At 45.8% G+C, this 13,849-nt stretch overlaps 1 protein-coding gene across 5 annotated transcripts in view; it reads right to left on the reverse strand.

The window, feature by feature from the left end:
* LOC129834380 (protein CBFA2T3-like) overlaps positions 1-12,983 on the reverse strand; it is a 50,418-nt gene extending 37,435 nt beyond the window's left edge. For 2 of the 5 annotated variants that reach the window (XM_055899303.1, XM_055899300.1), the window contains exon 1: positions 12,025-12,982. In XM_055899303.1, coding sequence (XP_055755278.1) covers positions 12,025-12,239 — 215 coding nt within the window. In that variant the 5' untranslated portion in view covers positions 12,240-12,982. Of the gene's footprint in view, positions 1-3,168; positions 4,473-12,024 lie in introns of those variants that run through there. The other 3 variants (XM_055899301.1, XM_055899302.1, XM_055899304.1) reach the window with 3 other exon arrangements.
* Between the last annotated feature and the right edge of the window lie 866 nt (positions 12,984-13,849).

Below are 13,849 nucleotides of genomic sequence, written 5' to 3' on the forward strand. Positions count from 1 at the left end.
GTTTGTCAGGCAGCAGCCAGCAAGCTACACACTGCATGGTCTGCGTCTCTGCTTCTTTCCACAGAGGAGGCCGGTGAGACTCCATCACTGCACTACAACATCTCTCTATTGGCATGTGGCTTTGGCACAAGAGACCGTATCTCTTTTAAAATAACTTTTTTTCCCTCCTGTGGTATTTTTCCGTCTGCCCATTAAACGGGAGGGAGACATCCATACAAGAGTGGTAGTAGCAGAGATGGAATAAACTCCAGTGGGGTAATGAATGGTTTTCTTTAAGAGAGGTACTTCATGATGAAGTGGGGACATCTGCCTTTGGAGAAGAGTGGCGGGCGGTGGGGATTTTTGGTGGTAATGTGCGGTAATGCTGAGCGGCTGTAGTGCGGTTTCACCTTTGGATCTCTCCATCTATTGTCTGTCTATTATCAGCTGTTCAATTATTCACCTGATCTTTACCGCCAGGGCCAATTGAATAGTCAATTCATGGGATGTCCTGCAGAGAAAATGTCCTCTGTTTTTACAGATGCATTTAGAGAAGAATCCACTGACGGATATCAGAGTTCGTGGAGGCTCAAGTGAGTGACTTTTTGGCCAAGATGAGTCATCCAACACAGAGCAATCTTTCTTTAAGTTACATTCATTCGTCTTTTATACACTGAGTATACAAAACATTAAGAACACCTGCTCTTTCCATGGCATAGACTGACCAGGTGAATCCAGGTGAAAGCTATGATCCCTTATTGATGTAGTTTGTTAAATCCACTTCAATCACTGTAGATGAACGGTAGGAGAAAATTGAGACATGGATTGTGTACGTCTCAATTGAATGGGTGAATGGACAAGACAAAGGATTTAAGAGCCTTTGAACGGGGCATGTGAATAGGTGTCAGCCACAACGGTTTGTGTCAAGAACTGCAACTCTGCTGGGTTTTTCACGCCCAACAGTTTCCTGTGTTTATCAAGAATGGTCGACCACTCAAAAGACATCCAGCCAACTTGACAACTGTGGGAAGCATTGACATCAACATGGGCCAGTATCCCTGTGGAACACTTTCGACACCTTGTAGAGTCCATGCCCCGATGAATTGAGGCTGTTCTGAGGGCAAAAAGGGGAGGGGTGCAACTCGAATATTAGGAAGGTGTTCCTAATGTTCGGTATACCGAGTGTCTATCTAGTTTAGAATGTCTTCTAATCCTATTTAGTTTGAGATGTTTCATTAAATTCTATTGCTTCCAACCCAATTCCTTTTGTCTTTCACTAGGCTAGAGCAATGTTGTTACTTTGTCTGTCTGGCAGCGATGCCAATAGGCTGTCTCATCGATGTGCTTCTTCTTCTACTCTCTGACGCCCAATACAGCTCTGCTCACTCATTATCCTGGCTGGCACAGACACCAGCTCCATATTGCATTTTCTGGCCTTGAAACTGAGAGGCGCCGTTTTGTGAATTGAATATCTGGCAATTGACCCACTGTGGAGTCTGATCATCACACCCAGGAGATGAGAGATCGGCGTAAGTGCATGGGCTGAGGGGGGGTTCACGGGCGGGCAGCTGTCTTTCACCTGTGCACCGCTAAAGGGGAGAAGAGAGGTGAGAGAGGCCTTTCAATTCCAGGCCACCTATTCCAGAAGTTCACACCATGGGAGATTATCAGATTATTCCAGGTTATGTGCACATGTTAGCCTAGGCTTCTATAAACGGTTTGGCCCATTCAGTTTGTGTGCAATACATCATCTACCATGCCTCTGTAACACATGACAATATTGTGTAAATATATATAATAAAATAATATATCACAGCCCATGAGATGTAGGTTATTTACTGGCCCTTCCTCTGATTTGTGACAACAGGGCAGGGCCTGGTCCATGCATCCATCCTTCCTTCAATCACGTATCACTCAAGGAAGGCGGCCACAAGAAATCAAAATAAAACCAAGGCCTCTAGATGTAGGACTACGATCCAAACGCATTACTACTTTCAGTCGGTACTTTGATGTGGGAGTTGTAGTGAGGTACAGGTACCACCACAGAAGGAAGACACAACAGATGCAAGAGTACAAAGCCCTAAAATCCACAACCCGACCCAACAACTGTATATTTTCGCCTCCATGTTCCATCACACAAGGAGCTTTGCGCGCTCCCATCTCCAACAGCAGAGACACCACATCATGTGCCGTTAGCTTCATTAGCGTAGGCCTACTATATCTAGAAGAGCAAATTTATCTAAAGACCACCTGTATCCAGAGGAAGGACCCACAATTGCTATGAACAAACATTGCTAGGAAAAGTGCTAAAATACAAAGCCTATATTTATGTCAACGTAAAGATGTTTAACTTCTCTGTTGTTTGCCAATGTTATTCGTGATGAAATATGCCTACTAGTTATTTATACTAGTCTACCATTAATAGTATAGGCCTATAAAAAGTTGTCTTATCAACTGTCTGATTGGCTTATTGAAGCTACAATGCTTTCAATTTGGCTGATACATTGTTGCCTCTTCATCACAAATTCTACATCAGCAGAATTGTTTTAGCCTATAATCTTATGTTTTTCCAAATAAGAGAACCATCATCCACTGCGACTGCAGTGTCTGTGTCAAAATAAAACCATTCATATGGAAACATTTTGATTCAACGCCATCAATGGGGAAGCACTGAAACTATACTGAACACTAATGTTTACTGTTTAATAACATGAATGAAAGTTCCTGTAAAAATAGCTGACAATGCTTTAGGCAAGAAAAGTCAAGAGAAACGGTATAATAACACATGATTTCTAATCGATAAGGGAATTGTTTTATTGCCCTTGAAAATACAACTTTTGACATGTTATTTGACATAATGTAGGAAGAGTATTGGTTATAATTAAAGATCTGCATATTAATATATGCAGTTATATTAACATCAGGTAAATGTAAAATCACGTCTTTACTATGCTATGCTACCTAGCTAAATAGTGATTATCACCAAAACCACCATCTAGCCTCGCCTATAGTTCATAAAATCGGTGTACAAATTCAAGGGTACAAAATAGGCTACAAAATAAAATGCAATATGTGCTTTATGCCAGAACCAACCGTGTCCAAACGTCTCTCTCGCATCAAACAAGCACACAATCAGTAGGCTATAATTTATAATTTGCAATAAACATGTAGCCTAATAATGTGACTTACTTTGTGAAGGTCGGGTTCAGGCTGAGGTAATTGCAGCGAAGATAATCCAAACCAAAGAATGACGATTATAACGCCCCGATCCTCATTATTTGGAAAAAAGGATAAAGCCTTCGGAGATATTGAACACCATTCATTAAGGTGTTATTCCTTCTCTCTGATAATGAAAGATATTGAGCGAGAGAAAAATGATCAAGTTGACACTTTTATAGTCAAACAAAAAAATATATATTGTTTTCCTTTGGATTCAAAGCGGTGTTGTTGACTTTTCGGTTCAATAAATTATGAGGTAATTCACTTCTTATATATAAATTGAAAACGATTTCGCAAAGCTAGATAGAGCTTTGTGATCATTTAGTACATATAAGTCTTTGGTTTACTGTCAGTTTTTGATGGTAAAAACCAACAGTTTATCTGGATTTTGAGGGGGAAAAAATCGCAACTTCTCTCCGTTATCTAAATGTGAGCTCTTTCTTTAGATCTCATTTTCTGTTAGCAAGGATGGGCTAATACAGTAAAGAAACCACATAGATAGTTGATTTAGCTATGCATTAACATTTGAGCTCACCGTCAGCAAACCGATACAAAATATAAATATTTTGTGTAATCTTAAAATTGTCAGAGAAAATAGGCTACTTCACAAATCCTTGTCCGATGCACGCCGTAGGCTACATCCAATGTAAAATTATGAATTCATTTGGGCATGGATCCTCTTGTTCCAAATGCTACTCCTCGGTAGACGACTTTGGAACCGTTGTTTGGCACACAATCGTCCAAATTAGTTTACAATATCAAGTCTTTATACATCCGTAAAATGAGTCTCCCTTTGTTTGATAATGTCGAAGCTGAATGAATCACTCGGTTTTGCTTACTAGACACCACGCTTCTCAGACCGTCATTGCCAACCGATCCAACTGTTCAGGCATATAGGACCGCTCATTCCACTGAAACAATTGGCTTGAGATGCTGTTGTCAACTCCAGTCAGTAAAAAGCATTCATCATATTTCGAGCGCTTAAATGGTTCTCTTTGTTTTCGCTCATTTCGTGTTTTGGTTAATTTTGTAGTTTTCGATTATTTTGAGCTCGCGGGTCTAGTATGTAGTCTTGTGATTCTCTCTATCCCTCTGTAGCCTTCTGTCTGCGTTTAAATCGCCATCTGGAGCAGGATGCGTACGGAGCTCCTAACCTCTCTCTCGCTCTCTCTCTCTCTCTCTCTCCCTCCCTCTCTTTCTCTCTCCTCATCAGATCTACGAGTTGACAGCCTCCTTGCTGCTCGATTCTGGAATAGCATTGACAATTGACAGCACGCGTCTAATCTCCATATTGTCCATTTTTTTTCTCACATAATAAAACTCATGTAACTATGACCTCACGCACACACACAGACACACACTGTGCACAAATTTAGGCTATTGATTTATACTTGAAACAAGTACAGAAGTTTACATCATGTTCTTTAGTAAATTCCAGAAATACAATGTTTTCACCAGGTGAGGTTTTTACTTCAGCCCGATTGGATTTATTAACTCTCTTCACTGTCATTCCTATTTTATGTGCAAAGAAACAACGAATATTTGTAGCCTAGTGTTAAGTTAGGCTAATTCCATACTTTAGTTTAGGATATATAGCCGACATCAAATGGTCAGAGGGGGTTGATAAAGTGTAAATACGGGAGTCTACAGTAGCTATAATATCATTCTGTGGTAATAATACCATTCTCTATGCATTCTGTATTGTCTGACATTTTCCCCATAGAGAATAATTTCCCCAAGTCTACCCATGGGGGCCGCTGTTTCCTCACATCAGCAGACAGCAGCTCTAAAACCACCTCACTCGTCGCCTAGGCAATCTCCCCGTGCAATGCCCTCAACATCATCTCATAATTTCTACCAATGGCCACCCAATTAACTGCTGTTCAGATACTTGACAATCAGGGAACATTTTCCTCTTACTTCTCAACAGACAATGGTAGAAAATAAATACAAAATGTCTGCTTTAGCCTAGGGAGGCCTAATCTTGTTCACCTGACACTTTCGCCCATGGTCAAGGCAGCATTTATTTATTTGCACCAAAGAAAATAAATAAATTGACAACAATTGACAACAATCTATATTTATCTATATTGACAACAATATAGATAAAATAATACGTTTAAAAAAATAACGGTGTGCAGTAGCTATCACAAAAGGTGATTTTGGCTGAAAGGTGTCCGTAAACATAATATAGTGAGAGGTTGGATTTGCACCTCCAGAATCTGCAGGCAAACACCATAGTGCGACTGTTCTACGGTCATTCCATCCGACATCCTCATAGTGTGTGTGTTTGAGTGAATGCTGTATTTTTTTTATAATGGCATAGGGGGTAGGCCTATATGCATACATATGATGGCTTTGCGTTTAGCACAAATGCCAATGCCTAGTTAGCTAAGAGTTTGCCGTGTAGGCCTGTTTGCATTAGCCCAGTGGCCTATCTCAATTCTAGCTCCCAGACGCCGGAAATTTGAAAAATTCTAAAAGTAAATGGTGCTCATTTATTGATGCATTGAACCGTCGCGCGCCATTGTTCATCTGGTTTCACAAGCTGAGAATTCTACACCCGTGTGCCCTTTACGCTTTGTTGCAGACACGGAGGAAGAGGGGTAGCCTACTGAAGACAAAACAAACACTCTCCTCCTCACCTCTACTATGTCTATAGAACTAACAAAGTCAGTCAAGAGTACACAGAGACAGCTGCTATCCAGTGTGTCCTGTCTCACCAGTCAGGTGTCTGGGGGTGAGGTGTTCTCTCAGATACAGGTGAGGGGAACTGTTTAAAGGGGATGAGTTGTTTCTGTGTATTACTGACCATTTCACATGTCAAACAGGTTATACAGTTGGAGGTAATCCATCACAATTATAATCTGTATGATTATTGATATGATTAGTGAATGGCCACAGACCCCTAAGCAAACCAGTAGGAACAGGGATCTCTATCCGCCATTATGACCAAGCATAAGGGACTGGAGTGAGTGAGTTGTGGCCTAAAAGTATTGCTCTCAGTTGGGGGGAGAACTGATAAGGTATATTGTGCAGTACTTGCCATTGCAATTTGTTCTTCTCTTTATGACAGCTGCCATGATTCTCTCTCTACCATATCAAAGTCGGATCTATCCAGTGAGCAGCCTTAAGATGAATCAGAGATCCTACAGCTCTGTCTGTCTCCCTCAGAATTTTCTCGAGAAAGATAGCTAGTTGTGTGTTGTTTATACACCAATACATGCATTTCCGAAGATAAACAATTTCTCAATATTTACCGTGGCTGTTTTAATAATTCAGACACCAACACTATAACTGGCTACTGTGCTGCATTGGGCTTAGAATGGTGGGAGAATTAAACACACACACACCCAGACACGCGTACACACCCTCACACACTCCCCAATGCAAGTAACCCATCCTATCAGGAGTTCCATGTGGCATCCTGGGATTTGGGTTGTCAGGGAGATGGATGGTGGATCATCCCAGGACTTGATGGAGTGTTTATAGCCCCTCTCTCTCCTGCTGGGGAGTTATAGCCTTGCATGTCCTGGCCCTGCAGGTCCATCTGAGGGCCACACACACTGTGTGTGTGTGTGTGTGTGTGTGTGTGTGTGTGTGTGTGTGTGTGTGTGTGTGTGTGTGTGTGTGTGTGTGTGTGTGTGTGTGTGTGTGTGTGTGTAAAACTGAACGTAAAGGTATGTTTTTGATTGCATATCCTTATGTTTTATGTTTACCTGGGTCCTTTTGTTTAATTAGAGGAAATAATACTGGATGTTGGAGAGGTGATGCGTGGGTAGGGGGGACCATGAGTGACAGTGTGTGGGGCATGGGGTGAAACCAAAAAGGATTCCTGTCACCATGATAGCATTATGATTGACGGCATGCTATTCTCCTCTGGGAATACGGGCAGACGGCTTGTCAGCTCCCCAAATGACAGCCCCTCATTCTTTTCTTAATTTTGTCTTTTGTCGGGTGATGTGTTGGATGGGATGACCCTCCATGTGGCGCTTCTGATAACTCCTCCCCACAACAGAAACACAAGGTGGGAACTATATTGATCTCCCGCAATGAACTGAACTCCCTCCTTTCCCGACACTCGTCCTCAGACCCTGACTTCCCTTTGATGGCATTAATGAACACAAATGACCCGGCTTTGTCTCCTCTCTCTTTCTCTCTTTCTCTCTCCCTGTCTTTCTTTTGTTCTCTCCACCTCGTTGCGTTGCCTGTATCTGATGGTGGTGGAGGACTGGTCTGAGATGCGCAGGGTAGATTGAGGGGCTGATCATTGTGTAGGTATGGTAATGATGGTCTCTGTGACAGACCGGAGACGCACGGGGCAGCGGAGGCTCTGCAGGGAGAGAATTCACAGAGGTCTGGACTGGAGCATTTCCTCCACTCACACATTGTAAATCCTTTCCTATAGCTCCAGTCACAGGCTGGCTGGCGTGTTGAAAAGAGATAAGGCCGCTGTGCCTCTCGTCTGAAAGGAACGCAGCTCCATTGTGCTCTGCTGCTTGGATCCACATTCAGTGGACGCTGTTATTGAGTTGCCATTAAAGGCAGCAGTGTAAAAGTAAATTATTTTGGGGGGAAGCGGTTAAAACAAAATAGTCTCTTTCTCTCTAAATGAAAAAGGTAACATGCCCAGGATCATACTGTGTGTTCGTCGCTACACTTTCTGATGCAACCCATTGCAGTGGTGCGGCAAAGTAAACGTGAAATCAAATCAGATTAAATTTGATGGGTCACATACACATATTTCGCAGATGTTATTGTGGGTGTAGCAAAAGCTTTTCGCAATAGAAACATTCCCATTGTTGTTTTTGACACTCACATTGAAGTTTGCTAGATAGAGAGAGACAGGGTGGAATGACCGTGGAGGTGGTATGACCGTGGAGGTGGTATGACCGTGGAGGTGGTATGACCGTGGAAGCTGTGTGCTATCTGACAGCTTTTATATCAGCATCGTGAACGTCTTTAAAGTCATCAGATGATGCCTGAGAATATAAAACACAGGATGAGAGAGACAGACAGAAAGCTCCTCTGCTGTAATGTAGCATGGCGCAACGGATCACTGCTCCGTCTAGTCAAGCACACGTTTGATGCTGGTTTTACAAATTGCATCCATATAGACCCTCTGACATTCTATTTGCAATTGTGCAGTAAAGTGGCCGTTCGATTCATCGAAGCATGATGGGAATTTGAATTCAAAATGACGCTCTCTTCGATTTAAACAGTAATTCTCCTACATTATTTTTAATTCATAGCAGGGCCAGAGGACACACACACACACACACACACACACACACACACACACACACACACACACACACACACACACACACACACACACACACACACACACACACACACACACACACACACACACACACACACACACACACACACACACACACACACACACACACACTGTACTCTGCTTAGCTCAGTGTGTGTGAAAGAGGAGACCCTGAGGTCAGTGGTGGCTGGTGACCAGCCCTGCTAAAGGATCAGGAAATAGCACCTCGTTAAAGTGAAATGTTTACTCAAGACCAGGATGCAGGAACAGGAGAGAAAGTCAAGTGGGCAGCAGTAGAAAGTTCTCAATTTACCCTGTTTTCACCTGAATACATCCACATGTATTCAGGCAAGCAATTGTGTCCACATTGGCATGCAAGGGAGAGAGAGGGAGTATGTGTGTGTGCAGACAGTTGGTAGTGCTGGGACTGAAGATAGCAAGGAGAGGGGCACTGTATCAAGTTCTGAACATCTGTTTCTCACAGAAACCACAAAGCTGGTGCAGAGGAAATAGAGAGGATAACTGCTCCCTGTCTCTCTCTACCACTATCTCTCTCTATCCCCTGTCTCTCTCTACCACTGTCTCTCTCTACCACTATCTCTCTCTATCCCCTGTCTCTCTCTATCCCCTGTCTCTCTCTATCCCCTGTCTCTCTCTATCCCCTGTCTCTCTCTACCCCCTGTCTCTCTCTACCCCCTGTCTCTCTCTACCCCCTGTCTCTCTCTACCCCCTGTCTCCCTCTACTCCCTGTCTCCCTCTACTCCCTGTCTCCCTCTATTCCCTGTCTCCCCCTATTCCCTGTCTCTCTCTACCCCCTGCCTCTCTCTATCCCCTGTCTCTCTCTATCCCCTGTCTCTCTCTACCCCCTGTCTCTCTCTATCCCCTGTCTCTCTCTATCCCCTGTCTTTCTCTATCCCCTGTCTCCCTCTACCCCCTGTCTCTCTCTATCCCCTGTCTCTCTCTACCACCTGTCTCCATCTACCCCCTGTCTCTCTCTACCCCCTGTCTCCCTCTACCTCCTGTCTCCCTCTATTCCCTGTCTCTCTCTATCCCCTGTCTCTCTCCATCCCCTGTCTCTCTCTACCACCTGTCTCCATCTACCCCCGGTCTCTCTCTACCCCCTGTCTCTCTCTACCCCCTGTCTCCCTCTACCTCCTGTCTCCCTCTATTCCCTGTCTCTCTCTATCCCCTGTCTCTCTCTATCCCCTGTCTCTCTCTATCCCCTGTCTCTCTCTATCCTCTGTCTCTCTCTATCCCCTGTCTCTCTCTATCCCCTGTCTCTCTCTATCCCCTGTCTCTCTCTATCCTCTGTCTCTCTCTATCCCCTGTCTCTCTCTATCCCCTGTCTCTCTCTATCCCCTGTCTCTCTCTATCCCCTGTCTCTCTCTATCCCCTGTCTCTCTCTATCCCCTGTCTCTCTCTATCCCCTGTCTTTCTCTATCCCCCCTCTCGCTCCCTCTATTTCTCTCTTTCTCATGATGATATCCGTCACAGACCCATCCCCCATCATCCTTGTTTTATACCTATCTCTGTTAAGAGAACTAATATGTAATACAATCCAGGTGTGTAACGGAGGATGATAAGGTTGTTGTTAGAGACAGAGAGGTAGAGGAGAATATATGTCAACCTTGGAGCCAGATGTCCTCAACACAGGAGTAGCCATTGAAGCGTGTACACTGTAAATACATAAATGTCTCTCATGCACATAAAGCATATGCCTTTCTCTAGCCATGGAGGATTAGGAAGAGCTGAGCTTTTATGAAACCTATGATAGGAATAATCCAAAGCTTCGTTGTGATTTCATTCCACCTTTTCCCTCAAAGTCTCTGTCTAGATTCAGTCCACCCTTCCATCCTCCCTCTCCCCCCCCCCCCCCCCCCCCTCTTCCCCTGCCCTCCCCTCTCTCCGGGCCGGCTGTGAGGGTGTGCTGGTGTTGGCGGACGGCAGTTCCTCATTGTGGTGTGCTGTGTGCTGTGTGCGCGGTGATAAGACACAGGGAGAGGAGCCAGCGTGCCGACATATCCCTGCCACTGCGGTTATCAGCCGGCGCAGCTGTGCCTGAGCCCTGCGACATCTGCTCCCTCACAGGAAGCCTGCGCCGCGTCTCATAACGCCTCACACACACACACACACACACACACACACACACACACACACACACACACACACACACACACACACACACACACACACACACACACACACACACACACACATACATAGAAAATATCACAAGGCCATTATCATTATGATGCCTGAACGGTACCCCCCCCCCCCCCCCCCCCCCCCATAGGTAAACTACCTGATCAGACAAAGAGTGTTGTTTATAGGGACATTGGTTCCTCCCTGGTACATGAGGCAAGCCTGACGGATGGGGCCAGCGTTTACCTCAGTTCTGCTGGGTTTTTATCAGAGAATTACAGGGGATGCTTATGACTAAGCCTAATTATAGAGTGCTTATCACTGAAATGTCCACAAAGCTCATTACTGCCATGAAATGGGAGCTGCCGCAGGTAATTCACTATGTTGGGTATTAGTCCTCCTCCCTAAGACGGCACCCCTTTTAAATATTTAGAGTCTATCAAGTACAGCTTTAATGTCTGATGCTTTAATGTCTGATGCTTTTAATGCGTTTCTCTGCTATTGGCCTCACTGATTTGTGAAGTTTTTACCTAAAGGTACTACTCCAGTTTTTACATTACTTTAAGAATCAGTTACCAAATTTAATTTACATTGTTGACAGTGTGTGCTTGAAAACAGTCCTCTCAGTGTTGAAAGAGGGGATTTGAGAAAAGAACAAAGTATGAGATTAAGATAACAAGGACTCTCCCATTTCCTTAGTGTTACACCATATTTCTCCCTTAGCCAGTGATGCTGTTGAGTGTGCTGGTCAGACGGCTAGAAGCTAACAGACAGGAGAGGGATGGGGAAGTGAGGGGAGGGGACCCCACTAACAGCCCTGATGGGGTCAGTAGTGTTTCTCGGGGTCCTGACTTGGGCTTGACAATGAATCAGCCTCGCTCAGCATCTCCAACCCTTCACCCAACCCCCCCCCCCCCCCCCCCCCCCCCCCCCACAGCCCCTCAGAAACACAATAAAGGGAAGTGTGCTCCTCCAACTACCAGGGGAAGCCCAGAGGGAAGTCCCCATCCTCAGGTCCTCACCAGCCTGAACCCCTTTCCCTCCCTGTCCGCTTGGACACGTGACACTGACTTCTTATTGTCTTTACAATGTATGTTTTGACAGCAAACTATGCTTTCAGTAATGAAAACAATTTGGAGTCTGTTTTGACCTTGAAAATCGAGTGACAATTCTTTTATACGTTTCACCATAGTTACAGGAGCTACAGTAGGAAGCTAATTTCCATGTCTTGTCTGGAGCATGTGGCGCTAACTCAACACAACCTGATTACACATCAATCACTCCAACTTAATGAGGAGAAATGACAGCAGGAGTTTCTCCACAATCACTCGTCACTGTAGCGCGCTGCCAGCAGAGGCACAGCCTGTAGTACCTCTCATAACACAGAAAAGGATCACCACCTACCTTGGTTGGCTGTGCGGTGGCTCCTGGTTGCCAGGTTGGGGTTGCCAGATTCCAGCCTGTGAGGGTACCGTCTGCACAGCGTCCCCGTGTGACTGGTCAGCATCACCGTGGGAACCCTGGGAGGAGCGGTCAAATTGGCTGAGGTTGAGGCTCTCCGTAGGTCAGACCTCCTCCGCCGCTCCAGGTGGACCTCGGCGGCCATACTCTGCATCCCCCCTCCCCACAGCAGTAATCCACAACGTTGTCCTGTCCTCTGTGTGTTTTTAGAACTCTCGACTGGTCAGGGGACACACTAGTTGATGAGTCTATCTTTCTTTCTCTGTGTGTAGACCGGAGGGTTGATGTCCTTTCTCCTGTGTACTTGGGGTGCTTACCGACTGACTGACTGACTGACTAACCCACTGACTGACTGACTCATCCAGGCCTGGGGAGATCACAGAGTGAGTCCTCTTGCTCTCATGATTAGAACATCAGCCCAGCACAGCCAGATCACATGGCTGCCAGACAGAGAAATGTCTTTTTTTACTCAACTTTTTCTTCCTCCCACTAAAAGACTTTCTTTAAAGTTCCCCTTCCTTTTTACTTTATGCAGCTAACAGTCTTCAAATGACTCTTCCTTTACCTCATACTTTCTTCACGTCCACGACACATGACCTCAGATGGATTGCGGCGCCACCACACTTGTGTAATTATTTGTGTCCGATGCTCTTTCCCTCCACCCAGTAGTCTGTCTCTCTCCTTCTCTTTCTCCGACTCACTCAACAGGAGTGTGTGAGGTAACAGAGTGTGTGTGTGTGTGAGTGGCAGGGGGAGGTCAGCTAGCCTCGTGGCTCCTCGTTTCCTCGTTGTTCCGGCTGAGGGGCAGTGCACTGGCCTGAACCCTCTTCTAGTCCACACAGTAAAAGCAGAGCAGTGGCGCCCGTGTGAGCCGGGACTGTGTGCAACTGTAACAGTGTGGGTGTGTGTCTGTGTGTCCTGACCCCGCCGTGTGAAAGGGGTGGTTCCCCAGGGGAAGGTAAACAGTGCTGCTGGGTTGTGATAGCGGTAGACAACAGGCCTCGGCCTCCGTTGGGGCTTCCTCTGGCAGGAACCAGCTGTGTCTGTGGCCGGGCCGGGCAGCGCTGTCTTCCCTTTCCCTCCGGACACAGACAGCGCTCCTCCTGTTCCTAACACTTCCTCCCTACACCCTTCACTCCACCTCTCCTTCCCTCCGCTCAGTCAGCCCTACCCCCAACTTTGTACCCTATGGATAGCTCTACCCCCCTGACTCTGGCCTTAGGGGTGTTGTTTCACCCCCTGGTTAGATACTGAGGGTCCTGTCCTCCCTCACTGTGGTTCTGTCAGTCCAGACGCCAAGTGTCCCCCTGCCCTGGCCTCTCTGCTCTGGTGTCCCAGTGGTGTGTGTGTGTGTGTGTGTGTGTCTGTGTGTGTGTGTGTGTGTGTGTGTGTGTGTGTGTGTGTGTGTGTGTGTGTGTGTGTGTGTGTGTGTGTGTGTGCGCGCGTGCGTGCGTGTGTGCACACTCCAGCAGGGCCGGGTGAGGTAAAATCAGTAAAAGGGGTTCCTCTGTGAAACGACAGAGAGGGTACAGCTGAGACCCCTCTGAACCGCAGAGCAGATCACACGGGGTGTTGTAGCTGGGACAGAAGTGAGAGGGGATGTGAGCACACAGATGTGCCGTCCATCTGTATGTCAGAGTGAAACCAGCACACAGATGGTGGACAGCAGAGTGGATATGAGAGTAACGGGTGTGTGGGGTGAAGGGCGGTGTTCAATCATGTGACACATTTGGGACTTTGGAAACTATGAAACTATAGATTGAC

Source organism: Salvelinus fontinalis, chromosome 35 (assembly GCF_029448725.1).
Source record: "Salvelinus fontinalis isolate EN_2023a chromosome 35, ASM2944872v1, whole genome shotgun sequence".
NCBI classification, from domain to species: domain Eukaryota; kingdom Metazoa; phylum Chordata; class Actinopteri; order Salmoniformes; family Salmonidae; genus Salvelinus; species Salvelinus fontinalis.